This window comes from Mytilus californianus, unplaced genomic scaffold, assembly GCF_021869535.1.
Source record: "Mytilus californianus isolate M0D057914Y unplaced genomic scaffold, xbMytCali1.0.p SCAF_42, whole genome shotgun sequence".
Taxonomy (NCBI): Eukaryota; Metazoa; Mollusca; class Bivalvia; order Mytilida; family Mytilidae; genus Mytilus; species Mytilus californianus.
Window position 1 is genome coordinate 1,161,362 of NW_026262693.1, and position 18,681 is coordinate 1,180,042.

The following is an 18,681-nucleotide window of genomic DNA, read 5'->3' on the forward strand; positions in this document are numbered from 1 at the left end:
TAATATATAACGTCATCGACAATGTACATGTAATCAGCTTAATACAATTGAATTTGATTAAGAACTCATCCACTATCTTATAGCAACTGTGTAAAGTCTCAACTTCACATGTTGATCTTTGTTTTATAAAACCATAATTGTTGTACGTTGTTTTCATTTTAGATATAAACATTTTACATTTGGCAAATAACAGAAAGTCTAGGGAAGCTAGCTCACATTTTCTGGGTAGGCTGAGGCACATATAAAAACAAACGTTTCTCATCAACATTCTATTCTAATCTCTAAATTCTAATTACAAAACAATATCCGGAACATTATATTGAAGAAACTATACAAAGAACGATAACTCTATGAAAATTCACTGATCATGGCAATCTACATCTAACATCCCCGCCCAACAAAAAACAAATCCATTTTGTTTCAGATGGTCAGTGAGATTTCATAACATTAAAAAAAATTATTCAAAACAGATCAATCATCTTCAAATACTACTACTTTCGAAGACTCAAACTCAATGCTATAATTTCATTTGCATGGTATATTTAGACTCACAGTAAATATTTATCAACAATGTGAATAACACTGTATAACATGTATGCATTCCCTTAGAAAATGAACAACACTGCAAATTAAGCATGTTTTCAACGGTATTAATGAAAATTCATAAATATACGGATGATTTTACGAGAGTACTGTTTATAAATAGGTATTCCATTTTTGGTTTACACTTGAAACCGGAATTAACCACATAGTTCATTGACCTCTCAAAATATTTTATGACATCCGATAACAATGTGTACCGTTTGTTTTCATCTCATTGAACCGTAAATTCGTTATCTCAAGGGAAATTTGTCATAATTCTACATGTGTAAAACAGTCATCAATAATCAAAAATACAATATCATTTGTACACAATAAATTGAAAAAACAAACTTCATAACAAATACACAGCAAAAAAAACTTCAGACTTTATATTTTTCTATTGTTATCTTTTCTTCTTTTTTTCTTTCTTTTAATTATAACTAGCTACTTTACTAAAAGGCAAATTAACGACTAAGAAAAATTTAACTAATGCTAAAACACAAAACTAACTACAAAAACTTGTCAAATTAATAACTATAGAGTCTATAATATGGAAATGCAATCATGTCTACTAAAAATGTTAACATATCAATTAATTAAGTAATGTCAAATGCTATATAATGTCCATGAAAAGAATGTAACATCACTCTTTACGTCTTAGTCCATAACTGGAGGTGGTCTTTTTATTATAGATTGTTTTGCGGCTTCATTTAACTGGTTCTCCACGGTCCATATCGCATTTTGTGCAGGTTCACCTTTATATTGCACTAAATATTCATAACACTCGTTCCGTTTTCGTTGAGCCAAAATGCGTTTGACTTTGTAAAAAGTATTGTCAGTCTGTTCAGATGATGAAGTATCGGCTACTGTACTTTCACTTATATTGCCTAGTTCTGATCGATACCGCACTGGCTTACGACTTTGTCTCACGGGTCTTGTTCGTAAATTATTGTTAACTGAGGGTTCATTATTTGGTTCGTCAGAGACGACATTACTAGTAGGTTCGGAATTAGTGATAGCTCCTTTTTCTATTTCATTCAAAGTTTGCTCATTTTTCACTGATATAGGAATAAAATAATTGGTCGGATTCGGAGCGCGAACAAACGCTATTTTAAGACGGTCCAAATGCACTGGATTCCTAAAAAAAATTTACCACTGTCCTTTTCTCGGAGTTTAACTAAATGTGGCGATAAAATTTCATGAACAACATATGGTCCCGAGTACTTTGGTTGAAGCTTTTTTCCTGGTCCAACTACTTCTTTCAACATATATACAAAATCTAAGTTTAAGCGGATTTGTCTCAGTTTTGTTTTCACGTTCCTTCATAATTTCACTTGCTTTTTGTGCATTAACAACTGCTTCTTCTCGGATTAGTTTCAGTTTGTCTATTTGTTGGTTCATATAACTATGATAATCACTATGAAGCGAATTAAGGTCTATTCCAAGTTTTGAAACGGAGAGAGGAAATTTTGGACGAAATCCGTAAACCACTTCGTAAGGCGAATATTTAGTTGAGTCACTTGGCGAATATTAAAAGAAAATTTTATTGCAGGTAACATATTGTCCCACTGTATTCCCTTTTTAGTATAAGGTGTTAAACGTTCTGCAACAGTCCTATGTGTACGTTCGCACAATCCCAAGCAAAGGTGTATAAAACTTGGGGTAAAGTTTTGATTTACTTCTAAAATTTTGCAAAGCTGATCAGTGCATTGTGAAATAAATTCACTACCTTTGTCATTTATAACGCCAAAAGTACATACTAATTGAAAAAGTACATGTGACAGTGTAACTGAGTCTGAACTGAGTAACGGAACACAAAATAATAGTTTGGAAAACATATCAACTGCTGTGAAAACATATGCGTTCCCTTTTTGTGTTATTGGCAATGGTCCAAACAAGTCTACCTGCCAAGTTTGAAATGGTTCTGTAGGCGTTCGAAAAGAAATTATTTCGGACTTCGTATGAGCTTTTGTCATCTTTCGTTCCTGACAGTCGTGACAAGAACGAACATAACTTGACACTGTTGATGGCAAGTTTTGAAAATAAAATTGTTCTGAAATATTGTCCACTGTTTGTTGTATACCCATATGGCCTGCTAAAGGTGTTTGGTGGTAAGTTTCTAAAATTTTAGGTATCAATAGTTTAGGAATAACTAACTGAAATTCTCCCATTCTTTGGGTGCGTTTCGACTTTGCAACCCGCGAGTGAAATAACAAGTCATCGATCATGCTGTAATCAGGTGCCTTTAATAACAAACGACGAGCTTCCTTCTGAAGTTTCGGTAATGTTCCATTTTCTGAATAAAGAATAACTGGAAGTAATGTTTCGTATAGTCTTTGTAAATGTTTAATATTTTCTCTTTTAAAATCAATTGGCTGATCACGTGACTTATCAGCTGTGCCAACAAATTTTGTATCCTGTACTTTTGTGAATTCAGTATCAAATCCAGAGTTATGTACATGCAAATATAAACTATCACCAGTTTGATCACATTCAGGTCCACAAGAATCAATAAAATCAATAGGATGCCTTTGTAAAATAGGAATTAAATCATCAATGCGTAAGTTATCAGTCTCATTTTCATATTCATTTACAAACAACGTATTACAAGCACAGTCAGAAACGCATTCATTTCCACATACATCGAATAAATCCGTCGGGTGCCTCTGTAAAAAAGAATTGTTTTCGGAACTATCTACGTCACATGAGTGACTATCGATAAAAAGTGAATCGTTTTCATTAGTAGTTCGGTTATCATCAGGGTAATTCGAAGTAATCCCACTATCGGCTAAAGTCGCTGAATTGCACGGTAAAGACGGATGTCCATCAATACTTTCTTGTTTGAATGTCAATTTACTCGACTCCTCCTCGGTATCTGCTGTATAACCCGTTTCGATTTCGTCAGTACTGAGTTTTGCAAAATTAACAAATGAAATTTTTCCAACTTCTTCGACTTCATACGGAAAATGGGGATCATTTTCATTAAGTGATCCTTCCGCATTTACGTCCAGTAGTGGCGCATTTTCGACTTTTGAAATAACGATCGCAACGCCTGATGGTCACATTCTACAGTGATACTGTCTCCGCGTAAATAACTAGCACAGTCAACTATACTTGTAACAACTCCTAGTAATTCCAATTTGGTTGGTCCGTACAATTTCTGCCATGAGTTCAATGATTTAGACCCAAACCGTAACACTCGGATTTGTTCACCTGTATCACTTGGGTGTTTTTGATAAAGCATATAGCCTATACCTGTCGCTGAACTATCTACTGCTAGGAAAATTGTAAATCAAATCTAGGAAATGCCGAAACTGCGGATGTTAACAATAAATGTGTGATTCTTGTAAATGATGTTTCCTGTTCCTGTGACCACACAAATTTAGCAGATTTCTTTAATAATCGAGTAAGCGGTTCGGCCGCTGAGCTGTAGTTTGGAATAAATTTCCGAAACCAATTAAACATACCTAACGCACGACGTAGCTGTTTAACATTCTGTGGTGGAGGAAATTCATTCAAAGCCCTGACACGGTCGGGAGGTGGTCGGATGCCTTCTTTTGAAATATGGTGTCCTAAAAATATTGCTGACGAATTTGCAAAAGTACATTTCTGTGGATTAAGTTTAAGCCCTGCATTACGGAAACGATCAAAAACTTCTTGAAGATCAGACATATGTTGTTCGAAAGTTTCGGAGCAAATGAGAACGTCGTCTAGATAACATAAGCAAGATTTAAATGTCAAAACTCGTAAAATCTTGTCCATTAACAACTGAAATGAGTTGGGAGCTGTGTGTAAACCCATTGGTACTCGCAAAAACTTGTAAGTCCCGAAACATGTATTAAATGCGGTATATTTCGAACTATTTGGTGACAACTTCATTTGAAAAAATCCACTACTCATGTCTATTGACGCTATATAATTTGGAATTCGTTCCGTAAAGGATTCTCTGTTAGCTCTTGTATATCCGGAATAAATGATTTAAGAGGCTCCGTTTGGGTATCTAAATAACGAAAGTCGACACAAAATCTAAACTGTCTTAAATTATCTGTTCAGGAGAAGGTTTCGAACGTTTTGCCACTAAAACAACTGGGCTCGTAATCGGCACCTCTTCGGTTGCGTTGAGTTCACAAATAACACCTTGTTGTAGAAGCTCATCAAGATGGTGTCTCAATAACTCCTTTTTGTGGTGAGGAGTTAATCTATACGGTTTTTGATGTAAAGGTCTCCTATCTGGTTTAAGTATGATATGGTGTTGAGCAATATCAGTGCAGCCAAGATTCGGACTATCCGTTGTTACAAATACCTCCTTATTGTCACATAATAAATGATTTAATGCAATCTTTTGATCGTCCTTTAGATTCGGATTAATTTCAAAATTTTCTAGAAATTCGCAATTTATGCTGTCGCCTTGTTCAGGTGGACATTGTTTCACTAAATTAATATTTTGTACAACAGGAACATTGTTCGTGCAATTAACATGTCGGACCTGGTACTCCTCGGTCAATTGACTAAATTTGGCAATGATTTTACCTTTCGGAATAACAACAGAATTACTGCCGGGATTCAAAATTTTAACGGGTACGGTTCTGTCTTGTGATACAGTTACTACGGCTTTACTAGAAATTAAACCATGTGATAATATCTGAGTACTACTTTCACACATTCCTCAATAACCAAAGTGAATATTTCTCGGTAGTCTACCCCATATTATAATTTCGCTGTGTGGATCTAGAGTAATGCGTTTTCGACACCTTATGTTTGCACGTTTTTGAACAACTTCGGACTCTCCAAAATCAATAGTAATTTTATTGTCTTTTAAATACGATGTACCCAAAATAAATGGATTGGACCTTTGCTCCCGTATATGCACTTGTAAACAATGTTTATCACCCTTATAGTACATTTTCACTGTAGCAGTACCTTTTACCTGCACATTTTGGTCATTAGCTAACTTTATATTGTCACCATTATTTACATCAATCATTGATTTACACGCTTGTGGAATAGAATTGTATAAACTTGTGGACATAATATTGATTGAACTTCCCGAATCAAGGAGTGCTGCAACTTGTACAGAATGAAATTTAACATGTAAATAGATAAACTTTGAGTCTTTTTGTGCAATCGAAAAATTTTCGTTGTCAGAGTAAAACTCGGATGTATCATTGTCACTATAACTACTATTCTCTCTAAAGCTAGGTACATTATTAGTATTAGTCAAAGTATTTTTACAATCCCTGAATGACGAAAAGGAGCAGGCTCTCGATATTCGGCACCATTTACCTTCCTGAGGGGCCATGCCTGGTGTCCCCAGGAAATTCGGGTTTCCCTGTTGAGCGAATTGATTGTGATAGCATTCAGATGCTGTATGGTTTGGTTAAGAACATATCTGACAAACAACACGATTCCTATTATAGTTATCAGTTTTTGCTTTGAATTTTAGGCATTGACCTGCACCATGTCCTGACTGATTACATAGCTGACAAGAAATGTCAGCCGATATCGTTCCATTTCCATTCCAATTTCAATACCTTTTAGCGTGTCCGGTACAACTACAATTGTAACAACCTGATGACTGTCTTTGGTCATTTTGTTGAAATGTCTTATCAGGGGCCAGTCTCTTCATCATGTTAGTTAACTCAGAAATTTGCGATTTCATCTCCGATATATCATCGGAATGTGGAGCATTTCGGAATGAGGGACCTTTTCCGACAGCGGCGCATTGTTCGTGAATTCGATATTTATAGGCCTCGCCTGCTTTGGCAAATGATAACGCTTCTGATTGAGTTTTTGGATGACTAGTCCTAACATAAAACGCTAGTTTCTCAGGTCGACCATTGATGAAACGAAACATAATTTCATGTTCAGGTTTAGCTAATATTTGCCCCTTTTCTTGAACTTGACAAGAAAAATCTTCAATTTCCTGTGTTGGACCCAATTGCATATTGTGAAAAGTTTCACTTTCTATAACTACCGAAGGATGCTGCCAACCAATCTGAACATATTTGTCAGTAAATAGTCTCTTTACAGTGGTCCATGAAAGATCCGGGCTAAGACCGTTAAACCAAGTGAGGGCAGGTCCTTCTAAATGAAGATGAAAAGCAGTAACTGTCTTTTCATTTAAAATGTCTAGTTCGTGAAGTTTACAGAATGACTCAAATTCTCGTAGAAATTTTGTTCCATTGTCTTTAGGATAACCGCAAATTTTCGGCATGTACCCAATTTTTCCATTACTGCAATGCTCCTGTATTTTGAACTTGAATTAATTATTGAGGGGGTACTTGTGATAAATGTTACTTTCGTCAAACTTTCAGAATTGAATTTAATATTTTGTCTAGAGGAAACTAATTGTTCATCAACATGATCAATATCAGCAGGTGTTAATACAGTTTTTGTGAAGTATGGCTGAATGGGGTCTATTTCAGGTTTTTCTGGAGTTTGTACCACTAAATATTTTTCTGCAAAACTAGAGTCAGAATCAGACCTTGTAATTGGTGTATATGTTTCGCCCAAACAATATTTGCTGAGGAAAGTGTCACTTAAAACGGATATGTCTGAAATGTTATCAAATGACAGAAATGTTGGGTTGAGGTAGTAAAAATTTTCATCGTCACTGCCACTTTGATTCATGAGTGTTCGAGGGAAATGCAATCCAACATAGTAAGTTCAGAATAAAACGCTAAGACATAAACAAATTGTTTTTCTTGTTTATTGTGGCCAAGCCCGAAAACGAGGTGCCATGTGGCGATGATGTGCTGATGCTGAGTGTCAAATTTTCAATGTTTATGTAGGAAAATCTTACTTTGTGTTCATACACTATTATAACGATGATGTATTAAAGTTATTACTAAATTCGGGTACCTCCACCATCTAGGGAAGCTAGCTCACATTTTCTGGGTAGGCTGAGGCACATATAAAAACAAACGTTTCTCATCAACATTATAGGGAAAACGGTACTATTACATTTTCCCAGCATTAGGTTGGCCTTTTGTGTACCCAAGGCAGGTGAAGGAAGTCAACTTAGGAGCGCTGTGATTGGATGTAAGGGTACAATATATTTTTTTATTTATCTATAAATAACTGCAGTGTGTATATTTACAATATAAATTTTGAAACCCATTGAAATATTTTCTAGAGAATTATTTGAAAAGACTTCCAAAATTTCATAAATTTGGTGTAAAATGACGGTGGGCATGGATAACATAAACAAGCTCCGTTGGAAGTTGGTCATGATACTAGTTGGCTTCAATTTTTAAAACAGAATAATAAAGTACTAACACCACACATAATTGTTTTATCCCGGTTTTTATTATAAAAAGTGGTAAATTTAGAAAATGTTAGTATTGTCGCCTATGACGGAATAAATAGTACCGTTTTCCCTATACTGAAGATAGCAAGAGAAATCAAAATCAATCAGACTTCAGTTATATTATACTATTTTGAAGCTTTTGATGAGTACATTTGATTTGTATCACAAAAAATAGAAATTTTTCACTCAGACCAATACTGTGTTGAGAAAAGTGCTGAGTCATCATAATAAGTCAAATTGATGGGTACTGATATAAAACTTTATTCTAGGATTTCAATATTAACTATATTGTATTAAATACACCAAACTAAAGTTCTTTTGTATTTGTTTTCACCTTTCGCAATGACTAAATCAATGGGAAACACCAGAATTCAAGTCGCGACAAATATTTTTAACCGACATATATGCCTTTTTTGCTGTGTAACTCCTCAAATGTATAACATGGGTATTTCTCAAGACATACTCTATTAAAATGGGAAATTGTCTGGTTAAGTTTGTACTGCTTATGGAGTAAGGCAATATTTGATCATACTTGAAGCATTTTCAGTGTTAAAATTGTCCATCTAAGAAAAAAGAGGCCCACTTGAGGCTAAATTTAGAAAGAATTTATACTCTCCTGTGTAAAGAATTGTTCACATTCTTGTCAATTCATGCAGCAAACATTTCAATAGTGCTTCATTTTGTAGTTTCTATCTTTTATTATATCAAGCATATATAATTTTTCATTTTCTTCTGTTTGAAAGGACTTTTGTTGGAAATGAATACTCCCAAGGAACATAATTCAGCTTATTCATAGATTAATACAGGCAACAAAGGCAACTTTACAGCTGAGTATTTTGCATATTTAATGTTTTAAGTGTCTAATATCTTTGTTTTTATCATCTCAAGACAGAATAAGGGATTTTATAACAATCTCTGAAATTTTGAACCACAATATGGCATATACTAAAGCATGGAATGGAGATTTGTATGAAAAATCTTGAATTTTGCTTATGTTGTAAATTTTGGATAAAAATGAATACAAATTGAATGGAACTGTCATTTTTATCTGTTTAAAAGGAACTGTTTGTTATTCTTTTAAATAAGATGAGATATGATTGGATATAGGTTGTTTATTAAGCCTTATCTGAAAGAAGTACAGAAAGAGGTAAACCAGCATGTAGGGGTGGGGACATAAAATGATCCATGTTTCTATAAGTAATGGGGGCATACAAGTTTTTATTATAGCCAAGGTTTTCAAAATAACCCAGTATTGCATTAATGGTGTTATAAGAATTCTTTATATCTTTATGTCACAGTATAGGGCAACCGGTACTATTACATTTTCCCAGCATTAGGTTGGCCTTTTGTGTACCCAAGGCAGGTGAAGGAAGTCAACTTAGGAGCGCTGTGATTGGATGTAAGGGTACAATATATTTTTTTATTTATCTATAAATAACTGCAGTGTGTATATTTACAATATAAATTTTGAAACCCATTGAAATATTTTCTAGAGAATTATTCGAAAAGACTTCCAAAATTTCATAAATTTGGTGTAAAATGACGGTGGGCATGGATAACATAAACAAGCTCCGTTGGAAGTTGGTCATGATACTAGTTGGCTTCAATTTTTAAAACAGAATAATAAAGTACTAACACCACACATAATTGTTTTATCCCGGTTTTTATTATAAAAAGTGGTAAATTTAGAAAATGTTAGTATTGTCGCCTATGACGGAATAAATAGTACCGTTTTCCCTCTATTCTAATCTCTAAATTCTAATTACAAAACAATATCCGGAACATAATATTGAAGAAACTATACAAAGAACGATAACTCTATGAAAACTCACTGACCATGGCAATCTACATTCTAACAAAAGATAGTACTGCACACCCATGTCCATGATAATATTGGTGCAGTACTAACAGCTAAATATATTTGACTGAAATTTATAAAGCAACAAAACAGTGTATAATATAAACTATGGTTTTCGGTCCATGAATAACCATTATTATCCGATAGATTTTCACTGTGGTTTGATGTTTCTAAATATAACATAGGGAAAACCCAGTTTTTTAAAAACAGCTGATTCACTTTTTTTGCTAAACAATGATAATTCGTAAACAAATGTTTATGCAGAATCATATTTTACATGATTTTGAAAATATATATTAGCTTTTGGCCTGTTAAATCGTATATGTTACACAATATAATATCGTCAATTGACATTCTATAACGACAAACCTTTGTATAGTAATACATATATACATACATATCAATATCGTTTTCAACACCATATAAACTTTTTCATACCATATCTTGTTTGAAAACATTCCAATATTTTTAAATATTTCATCATTACTTAGATTAAACTCTGTATTTGATTTTTTCATTGATATGTTTTTTTTATTTATTTTTTTTTAAATAATATAAAAATATATTAAAAATTTCTTAGTACAATTTTCTTTAAAATGTACAATTTGTTGATAAATTATATAAATACAATATTTTGAAATATGATACAACAGTTATTTTGAAAAAATAGTGATAAAATATTCTATGCTTTTGATTTCTTAGGTCCAATGTTTTCTGTAGGTGTAGGTGGAGTATGATTTCTTGCTGTTGTTCTTCTTGTGTTTTTTGGTGTTCTTACAAATTTATCAATTGCTTGTTGTGATTTGTCATCGCCTGTGTTACTCACATTTGGTAGTTGCACATTCTTAGCTGAACCTGTTCTTGTATCACTAGATTTGCTGGATATATTTCTATTTTGTGATGGTTTCAGAATTGGTGTATTAGATGTTTTGTCAGTTGTTTCAGAAATGTGCTCTTTTGTCTGAGCTTCAATGGACTGTAGATTTACATCTGCACTTTCATTTTCATTCACATTAACCTCTGAGTTGTCTTCATTTATATTTTCACTTTTAAAGTCAGTTGGGCAATCCATCATTTTATGCCCACTTTTGTTGCATGTTTTACAAACCCAGTCATTTGGGCATCCATATATCAAGTAACCAGGTTGCAAGCATTTGTGACACGTTTTTACATTGTTTTCATAATTGATGCTTATGTTGAACTCTGGTTGTCCAGCATGGAAAACCCTAGCCATGTATTTAACCTATCTGTATATTTCTTGGTATGGTCTTGTCTAGTACCTTACTGATTACCACTCTGTCACCAGCTTGGCAAGCAGTTAATTTGCCATTGACTCTCAAACATTTTCGGAAAAGGCCTTGAATCTCACACTCTTGTAGAGTTAGAGCTCTGTGGATTTGTCCATCGTCAGCGAACAAAGGGACATTTTTCACCTTAATACGAATAGTATTCTCTTGCAGCCTACCAGGACTTTGAGGATTTTGCGAGAACAGGGGCACCTCAGGTTTAGCCCTGTCACTAATAAAGACAGTCTGTCCTCCTCGTTGTCCATATAAAGGCGCCACATTTCTCTTATCCGTTGAATACCTTTAATACATTCCGCAGGGACTTTGGTACCTATAGCATTGTATATCTCTAGATTTGTGAGCCAAAGAGATCGTGGGGGCTTCACCGAGCCATGTACATCTTCGTCTTTAAGAAAAATGGGTTTTACGAAGTTTCCGGGATCATTAACATTGATTTGATGTGTCTCAGTTTGATTGTTTTGATTGTTTTGAGTTTTACCAGTTACTACTTCAGAAAAAGACGCCATTTTTTCTTTGTTTTGATTTTGTTCATTCACTTCATCCCCTTCAGATTCACTTTCTTCATTTTGTAGAACACTCAGGATGCGTTTCATACGATCAGCCGTCATACGCTTACATATTGCTTCATTTTCTGGGTCCATCTTACCTCTAATTTACTAATTATTAAACTTTTTAACTAAGTGCTATCTCCAGGTTCAATCCACCATTTTCTACATTTGAAAATGCCTGTACCAAGTCAGGAATATGACAGTTGTTGTCCATTCGTTTGATGTGTTTTGTCATTTGATTTTGCCATGTGATTAGGGACTTTCCGATTGAATTTTCCTCGGAGTTCAGTATTTTTGTGATTTTACTCTCAACGAGCCGTAGCAACAAGGAACATCACTCCTTGTGGTGCCACGATATCTCAGTAGCATGAGTTCGAATCCTGGCCAGGGAAGTACAAAAAATTTGTTCCGCAAATTTACAGATCTAACAATGTTGGTCTGTTTTGTAGACGAATTATGTATACAGAATGTGTTTTCAGCCTTGTATCACCAACACTGGTGATCCGATGGATAAAATCTGTCGAAGAGTTGTCACTGGTTCAGACGTACTTATAATACAACTATTTCTGTGACTGCATCCTACATTAATTTAAAAGATCCTCTACGATAGATAATTCAGCTGATCTGTAATATTCAATCTTCATGCCTTATATATCATGTACTGTGTTACGACGCTAGATAAAAAAACTGACGAGGAAAGGTAACAACCGGCCACCGAAAGCTTGATTTTTGTCGAGCCTAGGTGGTCGAAGGGTCTAGCGCGTCGGGCATAGTGCAAAGCGATTTGGTGCGACGATATCTCTGTAGCATGAAATCGAATCCCGGCCAGGGAAGAAAAAAAAATTGCTTCCGCAAATTTACAGATCTAACATTGTTGGGCTGTTATTTAGTCGAATTATATATATATATATAGTTTGGACTTGTATTATATTTTCCTTCGGGTTTATATGATCCGTTCATCCTATTTTGACTCTTTAAAATTCAAGAGTCTATCTTAAATTGAGGTAAATTATATGGCCTTCCAAGTATCGTGTCGATATTACAAACAACCAATAGATAACATTGTAGATGGTTTTCCATAAAAAATGTGCAAGCCGAAATGGAAACTGTATATGCACAAACAAACATGACAGGTACGAAGTGCCACACATATAAATTATCCATGAGGAAAGAATTAATATATGATATAATTTTCCATAAGGTACGAAATGGCGCACTTCATTCGACAGTTTTACCAAGAAATGAAACACATGTAAATAATCCATGAGATACGAAAAGGCATACATATGTAAATCTTCCATGAGGAACGAAACGACATTCATAGAAATTATACATGAGGTATGGAATGGCATAAAATAAATCTCCCATGAGGTACGAAATGACATATATATATAAATCTTCATAAAGTACGAAATGGTCAAGGTATGAAATGTTCAGGGTACAAAATGGGGGGTACAAAATAATTAGGGTATCAAATTACTATAATTCATATATATGTATTTGAAATAAAATAAACGTTAATTGTGTGTGTGTGTGTATAAATTTATTAATTAAAGTAAAGATATAATTGATTATAATTGATTGATTGATTTATTTATTTATTGATTTATTGTTGGTGTTTAACGCCACTTTCCGCAGTAATTGTTATATCTTGGCGGTCAGTTGATATTGGTGGAGGAAGCCGAAGTGCCCAAAGAAACCTCCGACAACTGAAGATCCTAGCTAATTAAGATTGTAATCGAAAGCAATTACCATGTGCGAGTTCGAACTTCTACATCAGAGTTAACAGGCTAGTGATATAGTGAACTACTTAGACAACTCGGTCACCGAGGTCCCTACCTAATTATAGATTGCCACAATAAATGACGAATTTCACTTAGGTTTTGTATTGTTTATATATTTCAGGTTGGACGGCAAATATTGTGCAAGTTGTGGGAATGAACACACCAAAGCAGTGTCATGGTGCAGCGACTGCAGGTATTTTGTATGTAAACCATGTAGCATATATCACGAAGAAAAAATCCGCCCATGTCATAAGATATTATCCATGGAAACGATACAACAAGTCAGTTATTTCCTTCTTGAATTGTCCCTAAAATGCGGACAGCATCCTAATAACAATATTCTACTGTACTGTAATCAACATGCCCAGATCATTTGTGATTCATGTCAACTTGAAAGGCATCATATGTGCAAGCCTATTTCATTGGAAGAAGCTGCCATTACCGTTAAAGATGGGACCGCCATGAGCTGCCTTGAGGAAAGGATGCATGACCTAAGTAAAGTTTCAAAAGAGATGCTGAATCAAATAGAGGAAAAAATTGAAGATTTGAAGAATCGTCAAAATATATTCAAGCAAAGAGTGTCAGATACCAAACAGAAATTAATTGGTCATTTGAATAAGTTAGAATCAGAAATACATACAGATATTGATTCTAAGTATGGGCAATGTAATGAGACGGTGTCCAAAATTAAACATAGCCTTGAAGAATGTACTTCATCACTGTCTATATGGAAAGTCGATCTTAAATCACTGAGAGACACTACATCTGAAATCCATTTATTCCAGTCGGTTAAATTACTAGAAGAGAGGACTAATGAACAAGATTCAGAAATCAGAAAAATTCAAATAGCTGATATTCCAACCTTTACGTACAAACCTTCAGAACTAGAGTCAAACATGGAAAAGTTGCTCGCAGACTTGGGTAAAATTGAAAAAGAGGAATTTCCAGTACCAATGTCTAAACTAAATAGGGACCAAGGAGGGCAGAATATTGTCAGAAATCAGGAAAAGTTGTTGTTGACACATTCTTTCCAGACCAAGAAATTAGGTAATGACGTGAACATTTCTGGAGCTTGCTTTATTTCCAGTGATAGGTTACTCCTTGGTCATCACAATGATACAAAACTTTCGGTTTGTAAACTTGATGGATCCGACTTTAGTACCATTAATTTGGATTATAAACCAGAACGAATTACCCTGTACGACAATAATTATGCTTTAGTATCTGCAGGACTCGAAGGTGTACAAATCATTGACCTTACACTGTTAAAGCCTGGCAAAAAAATTAAAGTTAAAGGAAATTGTAAAGCAATCACTAGTTCAAAGAACCAAATCTATATAAAAAATCAACACAAGACACTAACCAAAATTGATATCAAAGGTAAAATTCTGAAAACAATACACACAGCATTTGATCCTTGGGATATATGTGCCAGCAAGGAAGGAGATGTCTATTATACCCACGTTGGTGGTAATAGGGTCAACGTTGTAACACCGGATGAAAAACAAAATGAGATATACACTAGTCCTGACCTAATAGGTGCTGAAGGTGTTACTGTAGACGATCGTGGTCATGTGTTTATAGCCGGGAATAGCTCAAACAACATACATAGAATAACATATGCTGATAAACAGCCATTGAGTATTGCCATGAAAGTAGACGATGTTATCCATCAACCGATCGGGTTGTCTTTCAACAATGAAACAAAACGGCTGTTAGTTGTTCACGACAATTATCAATCTATCAGCATTTATAAACCACAATGAACACTGACTATTTACTCAATTAAGCTTTCTAGCTTTATGACTAAGACAACGATAAAATAATATTTTTTTTGTAATTCAGATATATAATTGTTTTACGATATAAGAAAGCGAGAGAGAAGATACAAAGGGATACAAAAATGAAAACTATGAAAAGAAATACAAATGTTCATATTCCGTACGAAAACCAGGTTCTTCAAATTGATTCGACTGGCATGACGGGCGGAACATTTAGAATAGTACTGGAAAATCATATATAATGGATAGGGGTAAAAATTTGCCTTGCAACAGGCCACCTACAAACCTCTTAGAGAGATGTTGCAAGCGTTCGTTAACGTGCAGAGGTCATGATACTCATCATACAGGTGGCATCGGATATAACGTCCCCTCCTGCCATACACATAAAAAGAAATTACCAAAAATAGTGGACAATACAAAAGACCAAACCAACGACCAACACTCCACTCCTCCGGAAAACACCAAGATGAAAAAACAAAGAAAAGCAACACCGACATTGCCCGCAGTTCATCGCAGTCGGTCTGACACATATATGCGTTAAACCATACAAAATACAACCGTATCTTATAACATTCGGGATTACTGAAAGCAAGCTCAAAGTACTTTTGAAATATAATAATAAAGAAACCCTGTCTGCTTACACTTTGCTGTTTAGTACATTTTTGATATTTCTACAGCAGCACCATGAAAAGACCAGACAACAACGATCTTGTGCAAACCCAAAGAAGTGATTTGATCCGCGTATTCATATATGAAGATAAAAAGACAACGTATAAGATATAAAATTCAAAGCTATCAAACATCTGTAAAAATCCAACTCCAAAATTACAAATTTGGATGAAAAAAATTAAAACCCTGTCTTGTCCATGTAAAAGAGAGACGAAAGATACCAGAGGGACAGTCAAAAGTAAAATCTTACAGTTTTTGTATTAAGGATTTGGGTAGAGGTGTAATGCCACCAAATCATAGAACGTCACATCCGGTTGCATACGAAAAAGGGTCGAAAAAAAATATTCCCTTGAATTTGACAGTTGTAGGAAATTAATCCTACATTTCATTGCAGTAAAAATTTCTGGGTCATAAACATATATCTTGGGTGTTTCAAAGCACCATTATTTTTTTATTTGGTGTTTCTATAGAATATTTTGGAAACTTGAGGTTACATGGTTACTAAAGTTTGTACACAGGTAAAAACGAGGTGAAAATTTGATTGGTTAACTTCCAGTGATGGTTATTTTCTTATGTGAAATTTTGTCTATAATACTGGCCATGGACAGGATAAAACTTCACTCATTCCAAGTATTTCTTTATTTGAAACAAAGATAAATTCTGCACAATTTTTTGAAAAGTGCAAATTTAACATAGACTAAAAGAAGAAAATCAATGGTGGTATTACACCTAGTTAGTGAGTTCACGATTATCGCTAAATTGTTTGAAGAGGGACAACTCTAATAGGGGAAAATCAATGGTGGTATTACACCTAATATGGGAAGCTGCACCGCACATGCACCTTTGACCTTGCGAGTACTCTCGTTTGTTAAAATTTCATGCATATTAAGTGAAATATTACAAATATGAAATAATCTGAGTGGATAGTCTCAAAAACACATTTTATGAGAATATTGCCTTGGAATAGGACTCTACCATGAATATTACTAGACAGAGCAAGCCATACTCAGTGTTTTGGGGGAGCTTTTTCTGACTTTTTCTCCTTATTTCTTATATTCAGCTATAATAAAAAACTTTTTCCTAAGTAATACTTTAATAGATATATAGTTTTAAATAAATGAAATTATTTTAAAAGCAGTAACAACAAATTATTCACTAAAAGAGACGCTTTTTATGACAAAACTTGACAGTAATACTTGAAATAACCAGTATTACAAAGGAAAAAAGTCACATTCAGTTTAGTCAACAAAAAAATCTTCTTCAGGTGTTATATCACAAAATCATAGTACATCACATCCGGCTGCGTACGAAAAAGGATCGAAAAAAAATATTCCCTTGAATTTGACAGTTAATCCTACATTTCGTTGCAGTAAAAAATTTCTTGGTCATAAAAATATATCTTGGGTGTTTCAAAGCACAATTTTTTTTTTATTATTTGGTGTTTCTATAGAATTTTTTGGAAACTTGAGGTTACATGGTTGCTAAAGCTTGTACACAGGTAAAAACGAGGTAAAAATTTGATTGGTTAACTTCCAGTGATGGTTATTTTCTTATATGCAATGAAATGTTATGTGAAATTTTGTCTATAGTACTGGACAGGATAAAACTGTACTCATGCCAAGTATTTCTTTATTTGAACCAAGGATAAATTCTGCACAATTTTTTGAAAATTGCAAATTTAACAAAGACTAAAAGGAGAAAATCAATGGTGGTATTACACCTAGTTAGGGAGTTCACGATTATCGTTAAATTGTTTGAAGAGGGACAACTCTCGTCAAAAGTGAAACCCCACTATTTTTTTTAAACATTTTAATCATTTTTGTTTGTTTGTATTATTAAACATCATAATCAGTGCGAGAGTTTTCTGAGATAGATGTACAAGTGTGTGCAAATCAGTTTATTTTTCATTTTCTCTTTATCATATGGTTGTAATGAGTCCTTTGACTGTGTTTAATAAAAAGTTTATAGTATAAAGTAAGAAACATATCGTATATTTTAAATATTTGCAAATATATATAATTTTATATTCTTAATTGTTTCAATTGTTTTCTTCATATAATAATTCTAATTATTTTGTGTATGTTTAATATTATCACCTTAGAAACCAAACCGTCCTTCGCCGTTTCAAAAAAAAGAGTAGCGCGTAAATGTCCAACTGCTTTTGGTTTGTAGCTGTTCATCATGTGATATCGGTTGTCAATATTTGGCTAAAAGCAATGACGATAACAACAAAACAAAAACATTCACTAGTAAGCATGGTTAGTGTAATTTTAAATCAATGCCGTCGGATTAATACCACTACTAGTTGACTGTAATTCCCCAAGGGGATTAACTCTGTTCTGCCGTTTTACTCTAACTTTTTATCATAATTTGCTTAACCATTATTTTCACAATTAAACCATCTGCGGTTCAGAATTTTATGCGGGGTTTTCAATTTCCACCTAGATATTCTTGTTAATGTAAATGGATATATTTCAATAATGAAGAAGCAGTTTAGTCTTATCTTATGGTAAAGCATGATAAATACATGATATCCGATTACATAAAATGACATATTGGTATACATTTTAATGCAAATGACCTGTAATACCATCTTTGTCTGATTCGACGGTTGACGATCAGAGTAATTTGCAACAACGGTGCACAATCGCAGTAGATTTTAAACACATTATGAGGGACAACAGAGATCCTACTACAAAATACATTTTAAGAGGTAAGGCATATTTCCACTGCATTCATTTCACACAAGACCATTATCATACAGTGTTTTAATCTTCAATTGAATAAACAGTGGCATTTTTTAAGTGTGTACTTCTAGGTTTTTACAGTATCATCGCATGTTT

General features: G+C 34.0%; 1 protein-coding gene across 1 annotated transcript in view; it reads left to right on the plus strand.

Annotated features, from left to right (window-relative positions):
* The window catches only part of LOC127699860 (uncharacterized), a 34,435-nt gene extending 16,564 nt beyond the window's left edge, over window positions 1-17,871 (plus strand). Inside the window, exon 3 of the mRNA XM_052203265.1 lies at window positions 13,510-17,871. Within this exon, the coding sequence (XP_052059225.1) occupies window positions 13,510-15,154 (1,645 nt within the window). The 3' untranslated portion in view covers window positions 15,155-17,871. The remainder of the gene's footprint in view (window positions 1-13,509) is intronic.
* Window positions 17,872-18,681: the final 810 nt, after the last annotated feature.